This window comes from Nelumbo nucifera, chromosome 1, assembly GCF_055504915.1.
Source record: "Nelumbo nucifera cultivar China Antique chromosome 1, China Antique-T2T, whole genome shotgun sequence".
Taxonomy (NCBI): domain Eukaryota; kingdom Viridiplantae; phylum Streptophyta; class Magnoliopsida; order Proteales; family Nelumbonaceae; genus Nelumbo; species Nelumbo nucifera.
Window position 1 is genome coordinate 212,496,872 of NC_142649.1, and position 18,726 is coordinate 212,515,597.

Consider the following 18,726-nt stretch of genomic DNA (forward strand, 5'->3'; position numbering starts at 1 on the left):
AATAGGGGGTTCTTTCCCCGGGGGCCCAACCGTTAGACTCAAAAATGAGCAAAAAGCGCAAAATTTTAAAAAGGCGCACGCCTAGGCTAAGGCGCAAGGCGCATCAGGCGCACCAGGCACGCGCCTTTTGAAAGAGGTGCGCCTAGGACCTGGGCGAGGCGCATACCCCAAAATGCGCCTTGCGCCTTTTAAATCACTGATGCTACCCCCATACAAAAAACTCAACTTTTGAGGGTGTCACTGTCCCCCAAATGGCCTGTCTAGGAAAAGGGACTTCATTCTCTCCCACTATAAAACTGTAGAAGGATTTAACTGAGAACTCTCCCAACTTGTTCCACTTCCACACTCGTGTCCTGTGTTTGTAAATTTAAAGCCTGATTTTGGAGTAGAGATGGGAGATTTTCTACCAGCTGAATCTCCCAGTCATTAAAGCCCCTTCTAAAGGATGAAGTCCATCAAATGCTATTATCTGTTGGAAAACGTGGGGTTACTGGTGTAGATCTATATTTGGTAGATGAGTAAAAATAGAATTGTATATATTCCTAGGATTGTGGAAGGATTGATTTAGAAAGTTTTTCTTTCTATTTCTTTCTTTCTATTATTGTACTTTCTATTTTCTTTTCTTTCTATTTTTCTACTTTCTATTTTTTTCTTCATTGCCAGTTTTTCGTGTTTTTTTCTCTTCAGGCCTTCAGTGATCTGTAACCAGAAGTGGCTAGTTCTTCCCTCCTTTATCCTCCTTTCCTGCTGGTCTTATTTTTTCTTCCATTAACAATGTCCAACATGACTGCAACAAGTGCTCCCGTCCAAACCGATGAAGGAGCAACAAATTCTCATCCTCACACTGGTGATTTGCAGAATATTCAGACAACATATAGACTGAATGGCCATAACTACTTGAAGTGGTCACAACTAGTGCATACCTATTTGAAGGGAAAAGGAAAAATTAGTCACCTTCTTGGAACAGGGCCAAAGTTGGGCGAGCCAAATTTTGATGCTTGGGACGAAGAGGACTCCATGATTATGTCATGGTTGTGGAGTTCAATGACGCTCGAGATCAGTGATACTTGTATGTTTCTTCCCTCTGCAAAGGCTATTTGGGATGCTGTCCGACAAACCTATTCCAAAGCCCATGACACTGCTCGTGTCTATGAGGTCAAAGTGAAGACAGTGTCGGCTGAACAAGGGAGCATAAGTGTTACAGAGTATGCAAATTTGCTGCAAAATTTATGGCATGAGCTTGATCATTATCGGGTTCTTGAGACAAAGTGCCCTGATGATGCTGTGATCTTGAAGAATTTTATTGAAAGAGATAGGGTGTATGATTTTTTGGTCGGACTGAATGCTGAATTTGATCAGGTCCAAATACAAATTCTTGGCAAAGAAGAAGTGCCTCCATTGAATGAAGTCATAGCCCTTGTCAGAGCTGAGGAAAGCCGCCGTGGAATCATGCTTGAGCCTAAAGATCCCGAAGGCTCAGCCATGGTGGCAAGGAGAGGAAGTTACAGTGGTTCAAAGGGTGAGAACAATCACAACTTGGCTCGTGACACAACTACCCATGACTCTAACAATAACCTCTGGTGCACCTATTGCAAGAAGCCCAGACACACAAAAGATCGGTGCTGGAAACTTCATGGGAAACCTCCCACATCCAGCAAGGAATGGGGAAATTGAGGAGTTTCAAAAGGAGTTCAACAGGCCCATAATGTCTCCACAACCCCACAGCAAGAACACTCAAGTCAGGAACCATTTAATGATGATGAAATTGAAAGGCTAAGGAGCTTCCTGAAATCCTTGAAACCAGGAAGTGGTTCTACCTCTCTTGCTCTCTCAGGTGAGTCTTTATCTCTAGGATTACATGCCTCGGCTAGTGTTTTTCCATGGATTCTTGATTCTGGAGCTACTGACCACATGACACCCTCTTCACTACATTTTCTCACCTATACACCCTGTCCTAGTAATAGAAAAATTTCTGTTGTTGATGGTTCTTTCACCACAGTGGCAGGGATTGGGAATATTCAAATTACTCCATCCCTATTGCTTAAAAATGTGCTTCATGTTCCTAAGTTATCCACTAGCCTTATCTCTATACATAAACTCACCCAGGATGTGAACTGCAATGTTGTGTTCTTTCCTTCTTACTGTGTATTTCAGGACCAGGTTTCGGGGAAGAAGATTGGACTTGCTAAGGAAAGGGATGGACTCTACTACCTTGAAGCAACCAGCAAACCATCTCACACTGTTATGCATGTCACACACGAGTCATTCTTATCTACCTCCAATAAAGATTTAATTTGGCGTCATCACTTCCGTTTCGGTCATCCTTCATTTCTTGTTTTAAAAACAATGCTTCCTTCCTTGTTTAAAGGAATTGATTTTGAAACCTTTCATTGTGATGTTTGTGAACTTGCTAAGCACAAAAGGGTTTCTTTCCCAATCAGCAATAAAAGATCTTCAACTCCTTTTTATTTGATTCATTCGGATATATGGGGCCCTTCTCAAATTCCCAACATTACTGGTTCTAGATGGTTTGTCACCTTTATTGACGATTGCACTAGGGTCACTTGGATCTTTCTTCTTAAGTCTAAATCTGATGTGGGTACCATTCTTCCCAACTTTCATAACATGGTCCAAACTCAGTTTGGTGTGAGAATTAAAAGGTTTCGATCTGATAATGCTACGGATTATTTTAATGAGAATTTGTCCCCATTTTTCCAGAAAGAAGGCATTGTGCATGAATCCTCCTGTGTTAACACTCCCCAACAGAATGGGATAGCTGAGAGGAAAAATGGCCATCTTTTGCAAACCACCCGAGCCTTTCTCTTTCAAAACCGGGTGTCAAAACAATATTGGGGGGAAGCTATCCGTACTGCTGCATACACCATAAATAGACTACCATCTAAAGTTCTTGACAACCGAAGTCCAATACAAGTCCTTTCTCAATTCTACCCTGATATTCGAACCTCAAATAATCTCACACCAAGAATATTTGGCTGCACTGCCTTTGTTCATGTACATAATAAGGGAAAATTGGATCCACGAGCAATCAGGTGTGTCTTCTTGGGATATTCCCCAACTCAGAAAGGTTATAAATGTTATCATCCAGCCACCAGAAAATTCTACACCTCCATCGATGTCACATTTGAGGAGGGACAATCCTTTTTCACTCAACCTTATCTTCAGGGGGAGCCCTCATTAATGGAAGATAAGGCCTCAGATCTACTCTCCTTAGATGTATTACCCTCCTCACAGTCATCCAACCGTCAAGAATCACATCCCTCTGAGTCACAATCCTCTGAGCCCCACATACCCGAGTCTCAACAAGAGTCAAACAACCCGACCATTGAACCAATTTCACACTGTTAACCCCACCAATGATGTGCATGATGATGTGAGATATATGCAGGTTTACTCTAGGAGAAGAAATCCAGATCCTCAACTTGTGCAGGTCCAAGATTCAACTCCTAATCCTGGAACTGAGGGATATGCAGAACCTGAACCTGCACCTTCACAGTCTGAGTATGACCTACCTATTGCACTGAGAAAAGGAACCAGAGAATGTACCAAACACCCATTGTACCCTTTAGCCAAATCTGTGTCATTCCAAAGATTCTCTAAATCCCATAAAAGTTTTCTAGCCAGCCTTAACACCATTCCAATTCCTAATACTCTAGCCGAAGCACTTTCTAATGAGGAGTGAAGAAAAGCCATGAGAGTGGAAATGGAGGCACTAGAAAAGAACAACACATGGGAAGTTGTGGATCTACCAAGAAACAAGAAGACTGTAGGTTGTAAATGGGTGTTCACAATTAAGTACAAATCTGATGGGTCGTTAGAAAGGTACAAAGCACGACTAATAGCCAAGGGATATACACAGACTTATGGGGTAGATTATCAGGAAACTTTTGCCCCAGTAGCTAAAATGAATACAGTAAGGGTGTTGCTGTCTTTGGCTGCTAACTATAATTGGATTTGCAACAGTTTGATGTAAAGAATGCATTTCTCCATGGTGATCTAGAAGAGGAGATATACATGGACATTCCACCGGGTTTTGGAGAAGGCATTAAGGGGAACAAAGTTTGTAGGTTGAAGAAAGCACTATACGGCCTCAAACAATCTCCGAGAGCATGGTTTGGAAGGTTTACAAAGGTGATGCTTAGTACAGGTTACAAGCAAAGTCAAGGTCACCACACATTGTTTATCAAACACACAACCTCAGGGGGAGTTACTGCATTATTAGTCTATGTGGACGATATAATCGTTACTGGGAATGATAAAAAGGAGAAGGAAGCATTGAAAATCTGCCTTTCCAGAGAATTTGAGATAAAAGACTTGGGGAGACTAAAGTATTTTCTCGAAATTGAAGTTGCACATTCTAAACAAGGCATCTTTATCTCTCAACAAAAGTATGTTGTTGATCTTTTGAGAGAAATAGGAAATATGACATGTAAACCAGCTTCCACGCCTATAGATCCCAATCATAAACTTGGAGAAGCCAGCGAGAATGCAAGTGTAGACAAGGAGATGTTCCAAAGACTGGTTGGAAAACTCATTTATCTTGCACATACACGGCCAGATATTGCATACACTGTAAGTGTAATAAGTCAGTTTATGCATAATCCTAAAGAAGTTCATCTGCAGGCTGCTCATCGAATTCTGCACTATTTGAAAGCCAATCCAGGAAAAGGAATTTTATTCAGAAGAAATGGGGAACTGGCTCTTGAAGCATATACAGATGCCGATTATGCAGGATCTCTAGTAGATAGACGGTCCACTTCCGGTTACTGTACCTTCTTGGGAGGAAACTTAGTCACTTGGAGGAGTAAGAAGCAAAATGTAGTGGCTCGGTCAAGTGCAGAGGCAGAATTCAGGGCTATGGCACAAGGAGTGTGTGAATTACTCAGGTTGAAGATAATTTTAGAAGACTTGAAGATTCTACGAGAAGAGCCTATGAAACTATATTGTGATAACAAGTCAGCCATCAATATTGCTCATAATCCTGTTCAACATGACAGGACAAAGCACATCGAAATTGACCGGCACTTTATAAAAGAGAAACTGGACAGCAAGTTGATTTGCACTCCCTATGTGTCTACAAAAGGACAACTAGCCGATGTACTTACTAAAGGGCTCAATAGTACAGACTTTCGAAGAATTATAGCCAAGCTGGGAATGGAGGATCTCTATTCACCAGCTTGAGGGGGAGTGTTGGAAAACGTGGGGTTACTGGTGCAGATCTATATTTGGTAGTTGTGTAAAAATAGAATTGTATATATTCCTAGGATTGTGGAAGGATTGATTTAGAAAGTTTTTCTTTCTATTTCTTTCTTTCTATTCTTGTACTTTCTATTTTCTTTTCTTTCTATTTTTCTACTTTCTATTTTCTTTTCTTTCTATTTTTTTTCTTCTTTCTATTTATTGCAACAGCTTACTGTATAAATATGTCGATTGGCAATAGAATGAAATATATCAGTATTCTACCATTTCAAAACATTATCCCTCAGCAAAAAAGGGTCGGGTGCCAAGTACCAACACCTCTTTATCATTTTCCATATTGAACAAAGCAGGAAACAGCTCTTTGAGAGTGCTCTCACCAGTCCAGGGATCTAACCAGAATCCAATCCTTCCACCATCAGACCATCTCCTATTTTATATCTGATACTCCTGAAAAGGGTGGAAGCTCTACAAATTCCTTTCCACAAGCTGCACCCGTAGGTCGAAGGGGTGAGCCACCATTCCACCCTTTGCTGTCTAGCCCATATTTCTCAGCTATTACCTTCCTCCGTAGGTTATTCGGCTCAGTAGCAAACCTCCAAAACCAGCTACCTAATAAGGCTAAGTTAAAGGACTCTAACTTATCCCCAAACCACCTTGTGATTGGGGTTTGCAAATCTAGTCCTAATTCACAAGGTGATGCTTATGAGAGTCTTTCCAACCCTGCCAAAGAAAATCTCTCATTTTCTTTTCTAATTTCTCCACTACCTCTAAGGAAATCGGATCTTTTCTCTCTCAAGTGACTTATGGTTGCCTTCTTTGTAGTTTTCTTTTTTCTTTTAATAAATTTTATTTTATTACAAAAAAAAAACATCAGGGATCAGTTTTATGCATTGATTATAAAAATTAACTGCTAATTATATGGCTTATGAATGGAATTGTAGGTGCTAAGCTGCTAGCTGGTTTGGTTGGTAAGGTCTCTGGCTGGTTGTAGCATAGACTTGGGGTCAAATCCCACCTACACCAGGGTTGAGGGGTTATAGGTTTGGGGAATGGGCTACCCCCATTATGTAGTCCTATGGAACCAGAATAAAAAAAAAAAAAGGAACTTGAACTTGAACTTCCAGGGAAAAAAGTTAGAGAATATCAAAGACTATTTCACCCCTTTAAAAAGTACAAATATGACTTACCCCTAGGGATTGAAAACTTCAGTCTGAAGTATTTCCATGATATTTCCACCCCCTTTTGGATAAACTTTGTTTTTGCCCCTTTACATGGAAATCTAGGTATCCTTGTGAAAATCACAAGATGAAATGAACATCCACAAATTCAAAATAGAACATATAACTGAACTCTTTCCTTCTCCTGCAAAAGGATCATTAAACTTTTCACCAGATTATAGTTTCTGAATACAAACTTTTTCTCATTTATTATCTCTTCTGTTTAGTCAATTTGCCTCCAACTCCCTGGGGTGAGACAAGAGAGATGAAGACCAGGAAAGAGTAAAATCCTACAGGAAAGAAAAGAAGGGAACGGAATCTACAAACTTGTAACTCTCTAAATCTTTGATTTGTGAATAATTGGCAACAGTATAGTTCTACATGGTCGAAAGCTTGAAACTAATAAATTAGACTTTTATGACAAGTGAAGCATACATATTATAACATATATTGTTGATTATTAGTCCAGCATTTATACCATAACTACTACTGAAGACATACCTGAATATTGTCACCTCGAGGATGCTTTCGAGCTCCCTTTTCTGGAACATTCACAACCTGGTCCATAATGAGATAGAATTATAGAAAGAAGCAAAGAAAGGAAACCTTTCGCATTAACCTTAAACCAATCTATCACATGCTGATCGTTAAGAGAACTGTGATTGATTTATCCAGAAAGGAGTATGTAAGAGGATGGCTACCATCATCTAATCCCCACATAATAAAATCTTCTACATAAAAGAATCAAATGGAAAGGCTTATTAGGAAATCTATACCTTCGCAGAATTGCACTATGGCTGCAATTCTTTGGAATGTGTGGTGTGAAAGAAATGCCAGAATTTTTGTAAATAGAAAAAAGTGAGTAGCATCATTAACCTTATTTCAATGAGAGTACAAGGACAAATTCAAGTCAGTAATGATGGACTCCATCTTGAGAGGTTGGGATTTAGGCTTTGCACTCAAAAGACAACAGGTTATCCAAGACTGGACAGTACTGGAGTGGAGAAAGTAAAAAATCAACTTCGATGTTTATTGTATAGGTAATCCTAGCTCATCAGATCTTGAGGGAGTCTTTAGGGACCACGCAGTAGTATTATTCTGAACTATTCAGGTAAATATGGTAAAGGTATGCCCTTGAAGAGTTAAGCTTTTAGCTCTCCTTTCAATGTTGAAACTGGCCTATACATTGGGTTACAATTTCATTGTGAAATTCCTCAGTCTGCTAATTCTTGCTAATTCCCCTCTAGCCTGTGAGGGAGTCAGTAGACGGTTGTTCATTTGGGGCGGATATCTATCAGACTGAAGCAAAACTTCTGGTTTGTTTGCTGTCTTGGGGATCTAGTAGGAGCAGTGGGAGATCTTCAGTGAGATAGCTCCCTTTTACTGTGTGAAATTATTATGATCCTAAAGGTCAAATGGCTTGTCTCAATGCGTCCCAACTGTATTAAGGCCTTTGGTGTATAGGTCAAGTATGTAACGGTTGGTATCAGATCTTACCCTACTTAAAAAGTAACTTAGAAGCTAATAAACCATTACTAAATACTAATGTACAAACAGTATTAAAAAGTAAAAAATTAGAAGTTGATAAACCATTACAAAAATGTGAATCAACCAAATAATTACAAAAAAAAAAAAAATTCAAAAAAGTTGCATGCCTGGGATGAGGTAGAAAGCATGCCAGGTGCATGCCTAGGCACACCAGGTGCACACTTTTTCAAAGGGGTCGTGCCTGGTTTGAGGTGTGCCTAAGCACACCTTTTAAATCACTAAGATGGTTACAAGATAGAAGTTAAGGAACATGGTGGCAGAGACATACATTGAGGAAAATCAAGCAATTAATAAGACAAGGGTTGTGCAGTTGTTTGGGTTCACAGGTCAGCCAATTATATGGCTGATACTTGCTAAAGCTAAGCAGGGGACCGGTACGGAACATATGTGCTGGGGGTCGACAAAATGAGATATTGTTGTAATTTTGAAATGGCAAGTACAAGGGGCTAGGTGGTGAAACTACAGTTTAACAAAGCATACATGCAATACTTCATGTTAACTCTATTTCCACAATTTATAAAGAACAATGTTATCTATTAAAAAAATACTACTAATGTGGAGGGATTATGTGTCCAATCTGGTTTGCTCCTTGGATAGGTCATCCTCTCAATTTGCCACATGTTTAATCCTCAACCAACATCAAAACCCTACATCATACCTTGTACTGGAATTCCTCAACTTATGCCATTAATAGTTTACCATAGAAAACTTTCTTGTTCCTTTTGGGGCCCAATCATCTCACCATATATAAGATTCTTGAGTTCTTTACACTTCTATAAAATATTACCAAGGTGATGTCCAATTGAAAACTTTATTTAGATGCCATATGTAATTTCCAAATTCCAACATTCTCACAAATATCTAAATATGCATTTCTTTTCTTTTTTTTTTTGATCAATAACTGGAATTCATTAGATTAAAAGAATTTAGTTATAGCGCTCCAAAGAGAGATAAACAGGCTTAACTCTCTCCAGGAAGATAACAAAAAAGAAAAAGTTACAGAACAGCCGAAAACATTTCATCCCTTCCCACCCCCTGCTTTGCCAAAGCATCAACAAATGCATTTTCTGTTCTCTTGACCCACTGAAACTTGATATCTAATCCTCTAATTAGCCAATTAATCTCCCTCCTCTCATTAGCATATTTCCAAAGTCCACTACCTTCTTGTAACCAACTTAAGATCAGCTTTGAGTCCTCTTCAATGACTAACTTTTGTATATTCAGTTCCTTAGACTTCTTTATATCTTCTAGTATTGCATAGACCTCAGCTTTGAGAGTCTCCAAACCCAATGGGACCTGAATACAAAGCGAGCACTTTCCCATCCTCATCTCTAAAAACCCCTCCTACACCTGATGGACCTGGATTTCCCTCACTACTTCCGTCAAAGTTTAGCTTTATAAGTCCACTTCCTGGTGGTGACCACACAGGACAAACTAAAGAGTGGGCAGGAGCAGAATTTGCCACCTCCAGCCAGCTATTCAGCAACATATCCGTAGAAATATCAACAAACAGGTCCAAGGATTTCAACCAATGTACCACCCTCACTATTACTACTTCAGTAAGGCATTCTTTACTTCTTTCAACTTCAAAGAAAATTCTGGTGTTCTTTTCCTCCCAAAGAGTCCAGTAAACAGCAGCCCTCACACATCTCCACATTATCCTTCCCCTTTTGTTTGGCCAACCAAAGAATGAGGGGCTAAACAAACTTTGAATGTTTGGCAGTGGGGTCCACTTGCAACCAAAAGAGGAAAGAAACCATTCCCAAAGATCAGTAGCAAAGGGGCAAGAAACTAATAAGTGGTAGGAGTTTTCACCATTAGCCTTGCAAAGAATGTGCCAATTCGGAAACAAGCACCAAAAAGGCCTTTTTCTTTGGAGTATGTCACAAGTATTACATCTTCCAAGGAAGGCTTCCCAACAAAAGGCTCCAATCCTTAACTGGAAAGTATTGTGGAAATGAACTGGATGAAGGCAGAGGGAGTTAGGGTCCACAATCTCTTATCCCTTTCAAAGGGATCCAACACCAACGGGTCTAAGATCTGCACCAGACTCGTGACATTTTCAATCTCTACATCCCTTAAGCCTCTTTTAAGCCCTAGATCCCAATCAAACCCAAAATTAGACTGAGAAGGAACTAAAAAACTGGACACAACCTGGCCCTTAAACTGAGAGAGTGAAAACAAGGAAGGGAATTGGTCTTTCAAAGGTATCTCACCCACCCAAATGTGCTCCCAAAACTTTACTTGATTCCTAGAGTAGAGGTCATACCTGATGTGCTACAAAAAGGAAGGAAGAATGACATGTATAGATTTCCAAGGAGAGGCACCAACAGACCTTGCCAAAGTCCTAGTGTCCCAGCCATCATCTGCCTAACCATGATTACTCAAAATTACCCTCGTCCATAGTTTATCCCTCTCACCTCCCAACCTCCACAACCATTTCCCCAACAAGGCTTCATTTTTCCTCCGAATGTTACCTAAACCTAACCCTCTGTCAGCCCTGCTCCTAGAGACTAGTTCCCAATTCACCCTGTGATCCTTCCTCTCCTCCCCTGGTTCCCACAAGAAGTCTCTCATCAACTTCTCCAAACTCCTACTTATCTTCACTGGGATCCTAAAAACTAAGTAATATACAAGCAAACTAGTGTAGACTTAATCAAAGTAATTCTTCCACCCAGAGATAAATAATTCTTCTTCCAAGAGGCCAACTTCTTAGCAAATCTATCAATTACGGGGCTCCAAAATCTCTCTTCCCTTGGGTTATCCCCTAAGGGCATCCCGAAATAGTTCAAAGCCCATTGAGACACTGTACAACCCAAAGCTTCAGCCCTCTCTAATATAACTCTCTTCCATATTGATCCCCACGCCACACAACTCTTATCAAAGTTCACCTTCATATTTGACATTTGTTCAAACACTTGAATCACCAATTTCAAGTTTTCAACCCATCTCACATCCTCCCCCTCACAAAACAGAATTGTATCATCAGCAAACTGTAAGTGGGCGATAGGAATGCTATCTTTTCCAACTCTCCATCCCCTCACAAGACTTCTTGAATCTTCTTTCTCAATTAGCCTCCCCAACACTTCAGCAATCAAGGTAAATGGAGAGAGGGGGTCCCCTTGTCTAAATCCCCTAATAGCAGGGAAGTGATCCACTACCTTTCCATTTACCAAAATGAAGTAATGACAAGTCTCTATACAACCTAGGATCCATTTACACCATTTCTCTCCAAAACCAAAGCAATCCAACACTTGCATAAAAAAAGACCAATCAACCACATCATAAGCTTTCTCAAATCCAACTTGCATACAATCCCTTTCCTCCTTGTTTCCCGCATATCCTCCACACACTCATTGGCAATTAGAATTTGATCCACAATCTACATATTTCAAAAAATGCCCCTTGATTCTGTGAGATTAGCTCCGGAAGCACCTCTTTAATTCTTCTAGACAGAACCTTCGCAATGATTTTATACAAGCTATTAATCAAATTGATGAGTCTAAAGTCTCTTGGATGACTTGCTCCCACTTTCTTTGGGACCAAAGCAATAAGAGTCAAGTTCAGCCCCGAATTTATGGGAAAATTCAAGAAACACTTTAAGGATATCTTGCTTTAATATTTCCCAATAGTCTGGCAAAAAGCCATGGTAAGCCATCTGGTCCTGGTGCTTCAGCTCGATCCATTGAAAAAACTGTTTCCCTTATTTCCTCCAACTCAAAATTTCTTTCAAGCCACATCTTTTTCTCCTCAGACAATTTTGGCCAATCTAACCCTTCTACCCAGATTTTATGATTTAAAGGCCTTCTAAATAAAGACTTAAAATGCTCCACAAAAGCCCTAGAAATCTCATCCTATTGAGATATTGACACCTCATTTATCTCTAATTTAGAAATCAGATTTTTCCTTCTTATACCATTGGCCATTGCATGAAAAAATTTGGTGTTTCTATCACCTTCTTTCACCCACTTATGTCTAGACTTTTGCCTCTAGCTGACTTCCTCTTTGAATGGGATGTCTTCTAGTTGCTTCCTAAGCTTCCATCTTTCTTGTTTGTCTCTCACTTCAAAATTGCCTCTCCTTTCTTTGGCATCCAACTCTTCAATCTGATTGATCACTTCCTGTTCTCTCTCTTCAATCCTTCCAAATTGTAGAATATTCCAATCTTTAATCTTCCTTTTAACTCTTTCAACTTCCAATGAAATTTCATCCCCTCCCAAATAGCACTCGGGTTAGTGTCATTCTACCAACTCAATAAACCCAGGGTGAGACAGCCACATGTTCTCAAATCTGAAAGGAGTGGACCCTCTAGTACCAAGATCCTCTCTCATTAAGGTAATAAGCCAATGATCTAATGTTACCCTAGGCAATGTTTTCTATTTGTGGGACACTGACATTCATGTTTTCTTTTTGTGGGACACTGACATTTCTTCCAACAGCAACTCTTTGAACCTTGCTCACTAAAAGAACAGAAAATGTTCCATAGAACTCACCGTCCCTTCCAACATTTTCAGTAATGCTTGTTGGACGCCCTCTCCTGATACATCTCTACTAAGGTTGAGGCTCTCAGCCTGCAAGCACGTCAAAAAAGACTATATAAGAATAAAAGAATGTAAATAAACTAGCACCAGATTTCTTAATCATTCAAATATGTTACAAAGACCTTTTTGGTAATTTTATCAACTTCATCTATGTAGACAATCCCCTGCTGGGCAGCTGTTACATTAAAGTCAGCAACCTGAGATTAAAAAAGAAAGGCCACAAAATATACCATATTATGAAGAGCCCATATTCAGCATAAGAAAAGATGTTAGCGTGTAATTCATATTGATCCAAGAAAATTAAAACACAGGATAGTAGGAGGTGTAACTCATGATGCATGCTTGAGAGAGCAATGGACGGCCAGACTGGCCAACTGAACTCACTCAAAATGGAGCCAGGCACAATCTAGAGCTTAATATAAATGGAGAAATGCCTTGTGCAATAAGATGAATTAGGGCAACGCTTTGACTGAATTAAAAAGAGGGAAAAGAAAAAGCAAGTATCAATTTGTTAAATAAAGGCCTCAGTTGGATCATTTGTTACATAGATTCCATCATTTAGGGGCTACTACTTAGGCCCTGTTCGCTTTTCAGTAAGTTATTTAACCGGGTAAATGCACTTACCCAGGTAAGTGTTTTCTAGGAAAGAATTACCCAGGTAAGTGCATTTATCCATGTTCTTTTATTTCCCATGTAAATAAGGCAATGACCATTTTAGCCATAAAAATCCATTATTACAAGGGCATTTTTGTCCCATTCAAGTGTTGGCAACTTTCCCCCAAGGTGGGAAAGTTATTTACCCACATAGGAGATGGGTATCACTTAGGTAAGTGATACCCAGGAAAATAAACTTTCCCTGGTCCCCACATAAATCTGAAAAAAGAACATGGGATTCTTGGCCAATGGGAAATAAAATCCCATTGACCAGCTTCCCCCCTCTCAAAATCCAGAAAAAGAACGCCCCCTTAAGTGTAATGGTAAAATCTTGGGCTAGCAAGTGTGAGAATGAGGGTTCAAGTCTGATGGAAGCCACTATGTTCAAAAAAAAATGCTAAAGATTAGGATAGGAATGTACCCAGTCTGTCCCTCCCAAGGCCCCAGATAGATGGGACCAACATTGGGTTATGGCCTTTTTGGGTTCAATTATTTCTCTAACTATACCATGTACTTTCCTCTCTATTTCATTCATTGATCCAACAGTTGAGAAGTGCCTTCAACATGGAAGTGAAAAATAAGCTGGTGCCAAATTTTCATGAAAAAATCAGAGATGTTAAAGGAAAGGACAAGAGGTGGCACCTTATCAGATTGATTTAATTGAATGAACAGGACAAGATCAAAGTTTTAGGAAAAATTGATTGATGAGTCATTTTTATTTCCCCTTTTCAGGGGGTTGGGGGAGGGTGGGTAAGACAATTGACTTAGATAGCATGCCATAGGATACTTATGGACAAAAAATGCAGTAGTTCATACTTTAAGAAGTTTTATTAAGGAATAACTTTAGGATTAGGGAACCAAGTGGAAAATGGAAAGCATGTAAAAATTTAAGTGAGCTGTTTTGTTGCCTTGAAAGCATGTGAAAGTCAAACTCCCCCCTACAAATATGTTTCATAATGCATTTCCTTTACTTTTTTCTTTTTTCTGACTGGTCTACACAATCCCTACCAAACATCAAAGTATAGTGATGTAGAAACCAGAGGCCATGATAGAATGTTTCAGAGTAAAAATAATGGATATAAATAGATAATGAAATAAGCAACACACGTGATGCCAACATTATTAAAACTCCCATCTGGCTGAGGTGAGAAACCAGCCTGATCAGTGATCACCAAGTAACTTAGAGATTAATTTTAACAAACCACTCATCTCAAAAAAAGTCTTATCCAACTTTATAGGGTTGGCTACAGAAATCCCATTTCATCATTCCACTATTTCAAGGATCATATTCATTATTAAATTGTGAACCATTAAATCATTTCTTACCACCTCAATCATGTGCATTTTTTGCATGCCCACATTCTTTTAGAGCCTTTTAACTTGCATTGGATCATTTCTTCTTACTGATGAACTTGATAGTCTTATGTAAGGATCCACAAGCCATCTAAAGTCTACAATGCATTCCCTCATTTCAATACCTATGAAATATGAAGGTTAATAATGGATACTCTCATTTTTAACCCTATCATTTCTAGTTTTTCCACTCATCCCTCTCAACATACTTACATTTGCTACAATCATTTTTTTGGACAAATTACTTCTTAATTGGCTGGAACTCTGTTCCACGAAACTTGTCGGACTTATAGCTGTCTTAATAAAAAATTTTGTACCGCACGCACACACACACATTTATATTCTTTTAATCAGTATATGTATACATATATTTGTGTATAATAAGAAAGTTACATGAATTGTTATATAGGTTTGTTAGATAGTTATGTAATTAATATTACATGCAAAATCACCTAGCAATCAATCTCCAAGCCCTCATGGAATGCTTGGGCACATATGACAACACTGCAAGATGAGGATAGCAAAGAGCAGAAGTTCCTTTGACAATAATCAATAATACTTTGATAGGATATGTGAGAGTTACCGCAAGAAGCTTGTACAATATAGATTCCACATCTTCCCCTACATATCCTGCCTGCAAATAAAATTGTTCTGTCAAAGCTCAAGTCAAATTACTTACTTTTTCATTGAGCATTTCAAAATTTGCCCAACTTGAATGAACATTATGCTGAATTTGATAAACGTGAAAATGCAGAACCAAGGCAAATTTGTAATCCAGTTCAGTTTTGCAGTTCTTTGGTAAAAATGCATCTTTGTACTAAAAATAAAAGTAAAACATGTAGATTCTAATCTTGAAATTCATGTTTATACCCATCACAAACCAAGCACAATACAAAATTTATCAATGCAAAACCAAAGCAAGTTTGCATTCTCACTTTTTCACCAAATTTGCTTTTACATCAATATATATGCCTTTTGCACTCTTACCAGATGCAGCCTTAAGATCCAAAATTGAAAATGATAAAACAGAAGAGCACAAAATTTATTTCAGCATTATGAGAAAGGAGGAAATAATTTGACATATGAAAAGGAATTGTTAAGTAGGGTGTCAATGGGGTGGGCCTGGCTAGGTCCTTGCATCCCCAGACATAGATACTATCAAATGGACTGGTTCTGGGTTTATCAAGTCCAGGTACAATATAGGGGTTCCAGACCCACCAAATAATTGGTACTAATCAGGTACAAGAAAACCATCAATTCTTCAAAGAATAAAAAAAAAAAAAACTAAAATCTCAACTAGATTAAACACATAAAGTTAAAACTTATGGAAAGAGGTTGATCTACTTCCCTTCTACAAAAGTACAAATTACAAAATTTGCAAGTTCATACATTTATTAGGCACCCATCATCTCAGTCCACAGTTGGACCTAATTCCTAATTAATTTTAAATTTATGGACCCAAAATTTTCCTGGTGATCATATCCTATGTTTGTGGACCCAAGCGCTACTAATTGGGCTAGATATGGGAATGCCATTGTCTCTTATCTACAAAAGTATCCCTGTTCAGAGTGGTCCTCTCAAGCCCCAAAAAAGATAATCTTATCATCAGAATCGACTTTATATTCCCAAGCAGGGAAATTAGCAGCCATCCATTCCCTTCAATAACTGAAAATGGACATAAAGGTAGGGGGAAGAACTCTCAAATTACAATTATTTTGAGAGTTATTTGTACGAGGAGCATTGGTATCTCTGGATATCAGGTCTCAATTTCAACTTTACCACAATATTGAACATGAATCAACTTCGCTGTGACAATGTATGTTCTTGCATTTTTTTTATCTTGTTATTTATCCAAAAAAAATATATAGCATAGGTATTGACACTTTATTTGAAGTGACTTTTCTCATGGCATACTGTCTAAAGAGTGTAACATACTACCATTTTCTGTTGACTTCAATTTGGAGCTTGAACAACCCATTATAATAAGTGTTATCACAAGTGCCAGCACAGGTAGACTATTTTAGGTGTCTCCGTAACAATGCCTAGTTATATTTTCTTTTGATAATTTAAAAGAAATTTTATTCAAAGGAGAAATGAAGGGCCCAGACCCTATTACAATGAAGGGAGAGGACACAACCTAAACAATGTCTTAGTAATATAAACATCAATTATTAAAAAGAACAAAATAGCTCAACTTACCTGAGTTAATGTTGTTGCATCAGCAATAACAAAAGGAACATTCACCAACCGTGCCAAGGTTTTTGCAAGTAAAGTCTTCCCTGTCCTTAAAACAATGTTAGAAGTGCATAATCAGACCAGTAACCCAAGAGACAAAAGCATATTCATTGTAGAATTCACTTTTTCTCCTATAACCATAAGAGTGTAGGACCATCATTCGGTGTAAAACATGGGCACATCATCCATGCATCATGCAAAGTTTAAAATTGTCTCAGACATGGACCATGTAGTCTTGTTATTCACTGCCTACAGAAGCCATAAACTCCTATAACACAGGAGCAATTTTTTTTCTGCATTATAAGACAATTTCTACTAATTGATAGTTCACTTTAGCTTTATCTATTTTATTTTCTAGATGCAAACATGCTCCAAACATCATTAAAAAATTAGAATAGAAAAAACAGGGAAAAGTAAAAAACAGAAGAAAGGAAATGATAGATTAGAAAGTCATAATTTATGGAATAGCTTGTTTATGTTTCTTCGTTGTTTTTAAAAATATTTTTTAAAGATTAGAAACTGCTTTGAATATTCCAAAATGTTACAATTTTTTGATGCAAAAATATATATTTCTACTGTCTAATATTTTTAAGCAACCAACATTTTTCACTGAAACCAAATTTTCAAACCTTTTCCAACATTCCAAATTAACGATGGTAGATACCTGAGCCTGTTGGGCCCATTAGAAGAATGTTACTTTTTTCAAGCTCCACTGAATCACTATCCATCTCATCCCTTTCACCATTATCTAGATCTTCTGTGGGCCTAAAAGTCAACATTGATGTAATAAATGTTAGAAGCTGGTATGGTGAAAGAACAACACTAACACTTGATTTTTCAACCAAAAATAGAAGTGAAAAAGAATTTCTAATCCATATGGGAAGCAAGGTATCTGAAAATATAAATTTCAAGTACTTGTTTGTGCACATAAAGACAGGCTATTAAAATTGTAGGCAATAGGTGGTTTGGCTGTTCATATTTGATATTTTCTACCTAGAAAACCTTCTGGGATGAAAAATTTCCAGAAAAAAAAAAATGATCTTAACCATCCTAATCCATTGCATATTATTGGAAAGATAGAAAAGAAATGGAGAAGCCACAGAAGGACAATACAGAATGGTTATGATGATCAGCTGGTTAGATTTTCTTTTTTTTTTTTGATAATTAGCTGGTAGGAATTTTGGAATACAGTGTAGTTCATCTAATAGAGGGTCCACCCACTGGCTAATGTAAACATATTTCATTGGTAAATTATCCTTACAGTCAATTCAAGGATATCTTACTTTTCCTCATATGCAATATACAATGTAAATTGAAATCACTAAACAATAACCAAAAGGAAAGGTTGTAGAACCATGTATGCACTAACCATTTTCGCAAAGACTCGTAATATATCCTTTTGTAATGGTTGTAAACTGCGACAGAAAGCACCTGAATTCAAGAGATAGAGTTAGGAAGAAGATATACAAATAGGCTTTTAAAGCACAGAAATCTGGAAATTAAGAATATCAATTCACGCTTGCACAAAACCAATCTTTCCAGAATAAAGAATAAACTCCTACAGAACTACAGTAAATTTTCCCTTTGAACCCGCTTGTTATGCTCTCTAAGGCTTGAAAAACAGTTGAACCAAAAACTGACGGCCAACAAGGCAATAGAAGCAATCGAAATACCTCACACAGTTTTCAGAACAAATCAATTAAGGGAAAATCCATGATATGGAAAAGATATGGTATGGAAAGAGTTTTGACCAATCAAAACCCACCCATGAATTTTGATAAATCACACCATGTTCCTAACCACGTTTAAGATTCTGTGTTATTGGTCAGTTGTTTTTCAGTTATCATATCTTTTCCATATCATAGTCGAACCCACCAATTAAATATAACGTTACAGCCGAGAATGTAATACAGAAATTTCCTTGTGGAAACGTAACATGATACCCGAGACATTGAACAGGG

General features: G+C 38.1%; 1 protein-coding gene across 3 annotated transcripts in view; it reads right to left on the reverse strand.

Moving 5' to 3' along the window:
• The window catches only part of CLPX (CLP protease regulatory subunit X), a 31,057-nt gene that overhangs the window by 11,343 nt on the left and 988 nt on the right, over positions 1-18,726 (reverse strand). For 2 of the 3 annotated variants that reach the window (XR_016081020.1, XM_010269309.2), the window contains exons 2-8: positions 18,135-18,196; positions 17,430-17,530; positions 16,730-16,809; positions 15,114-15,164; positions 12,646-12,720; positions 12,476-12,553; positions 6,936-6,992 (exon numbers count right to left, since the gene is read on the reverse strand). Coding sequence is in view for 2 of the 3 variants with exons in the window: in XM_010269309.2 (XP_010267611.1) it covers positions 6,936-6,992; positions 12,476-12,553; positions 12,646-12,720; positions 15,114-15,164; positions 16,730-16,809; positions 17,430-17,530; positions 18,135-18,196 (504 nt within the window). In the remaining variant the exon portion in view is untranslated. The remainder of the gene's footprint in view (positions 1-6,935; positions 6,993-12,475; positions 12,554-12,645; positions 12,721-15,113; positions 15,165-16,729; positions 16,810-17,429; positions 17,531-18,134; positions 18,197-18,726) is intronic. The other variant, XM_088896112.1, reaches the window with a different exon arrangement.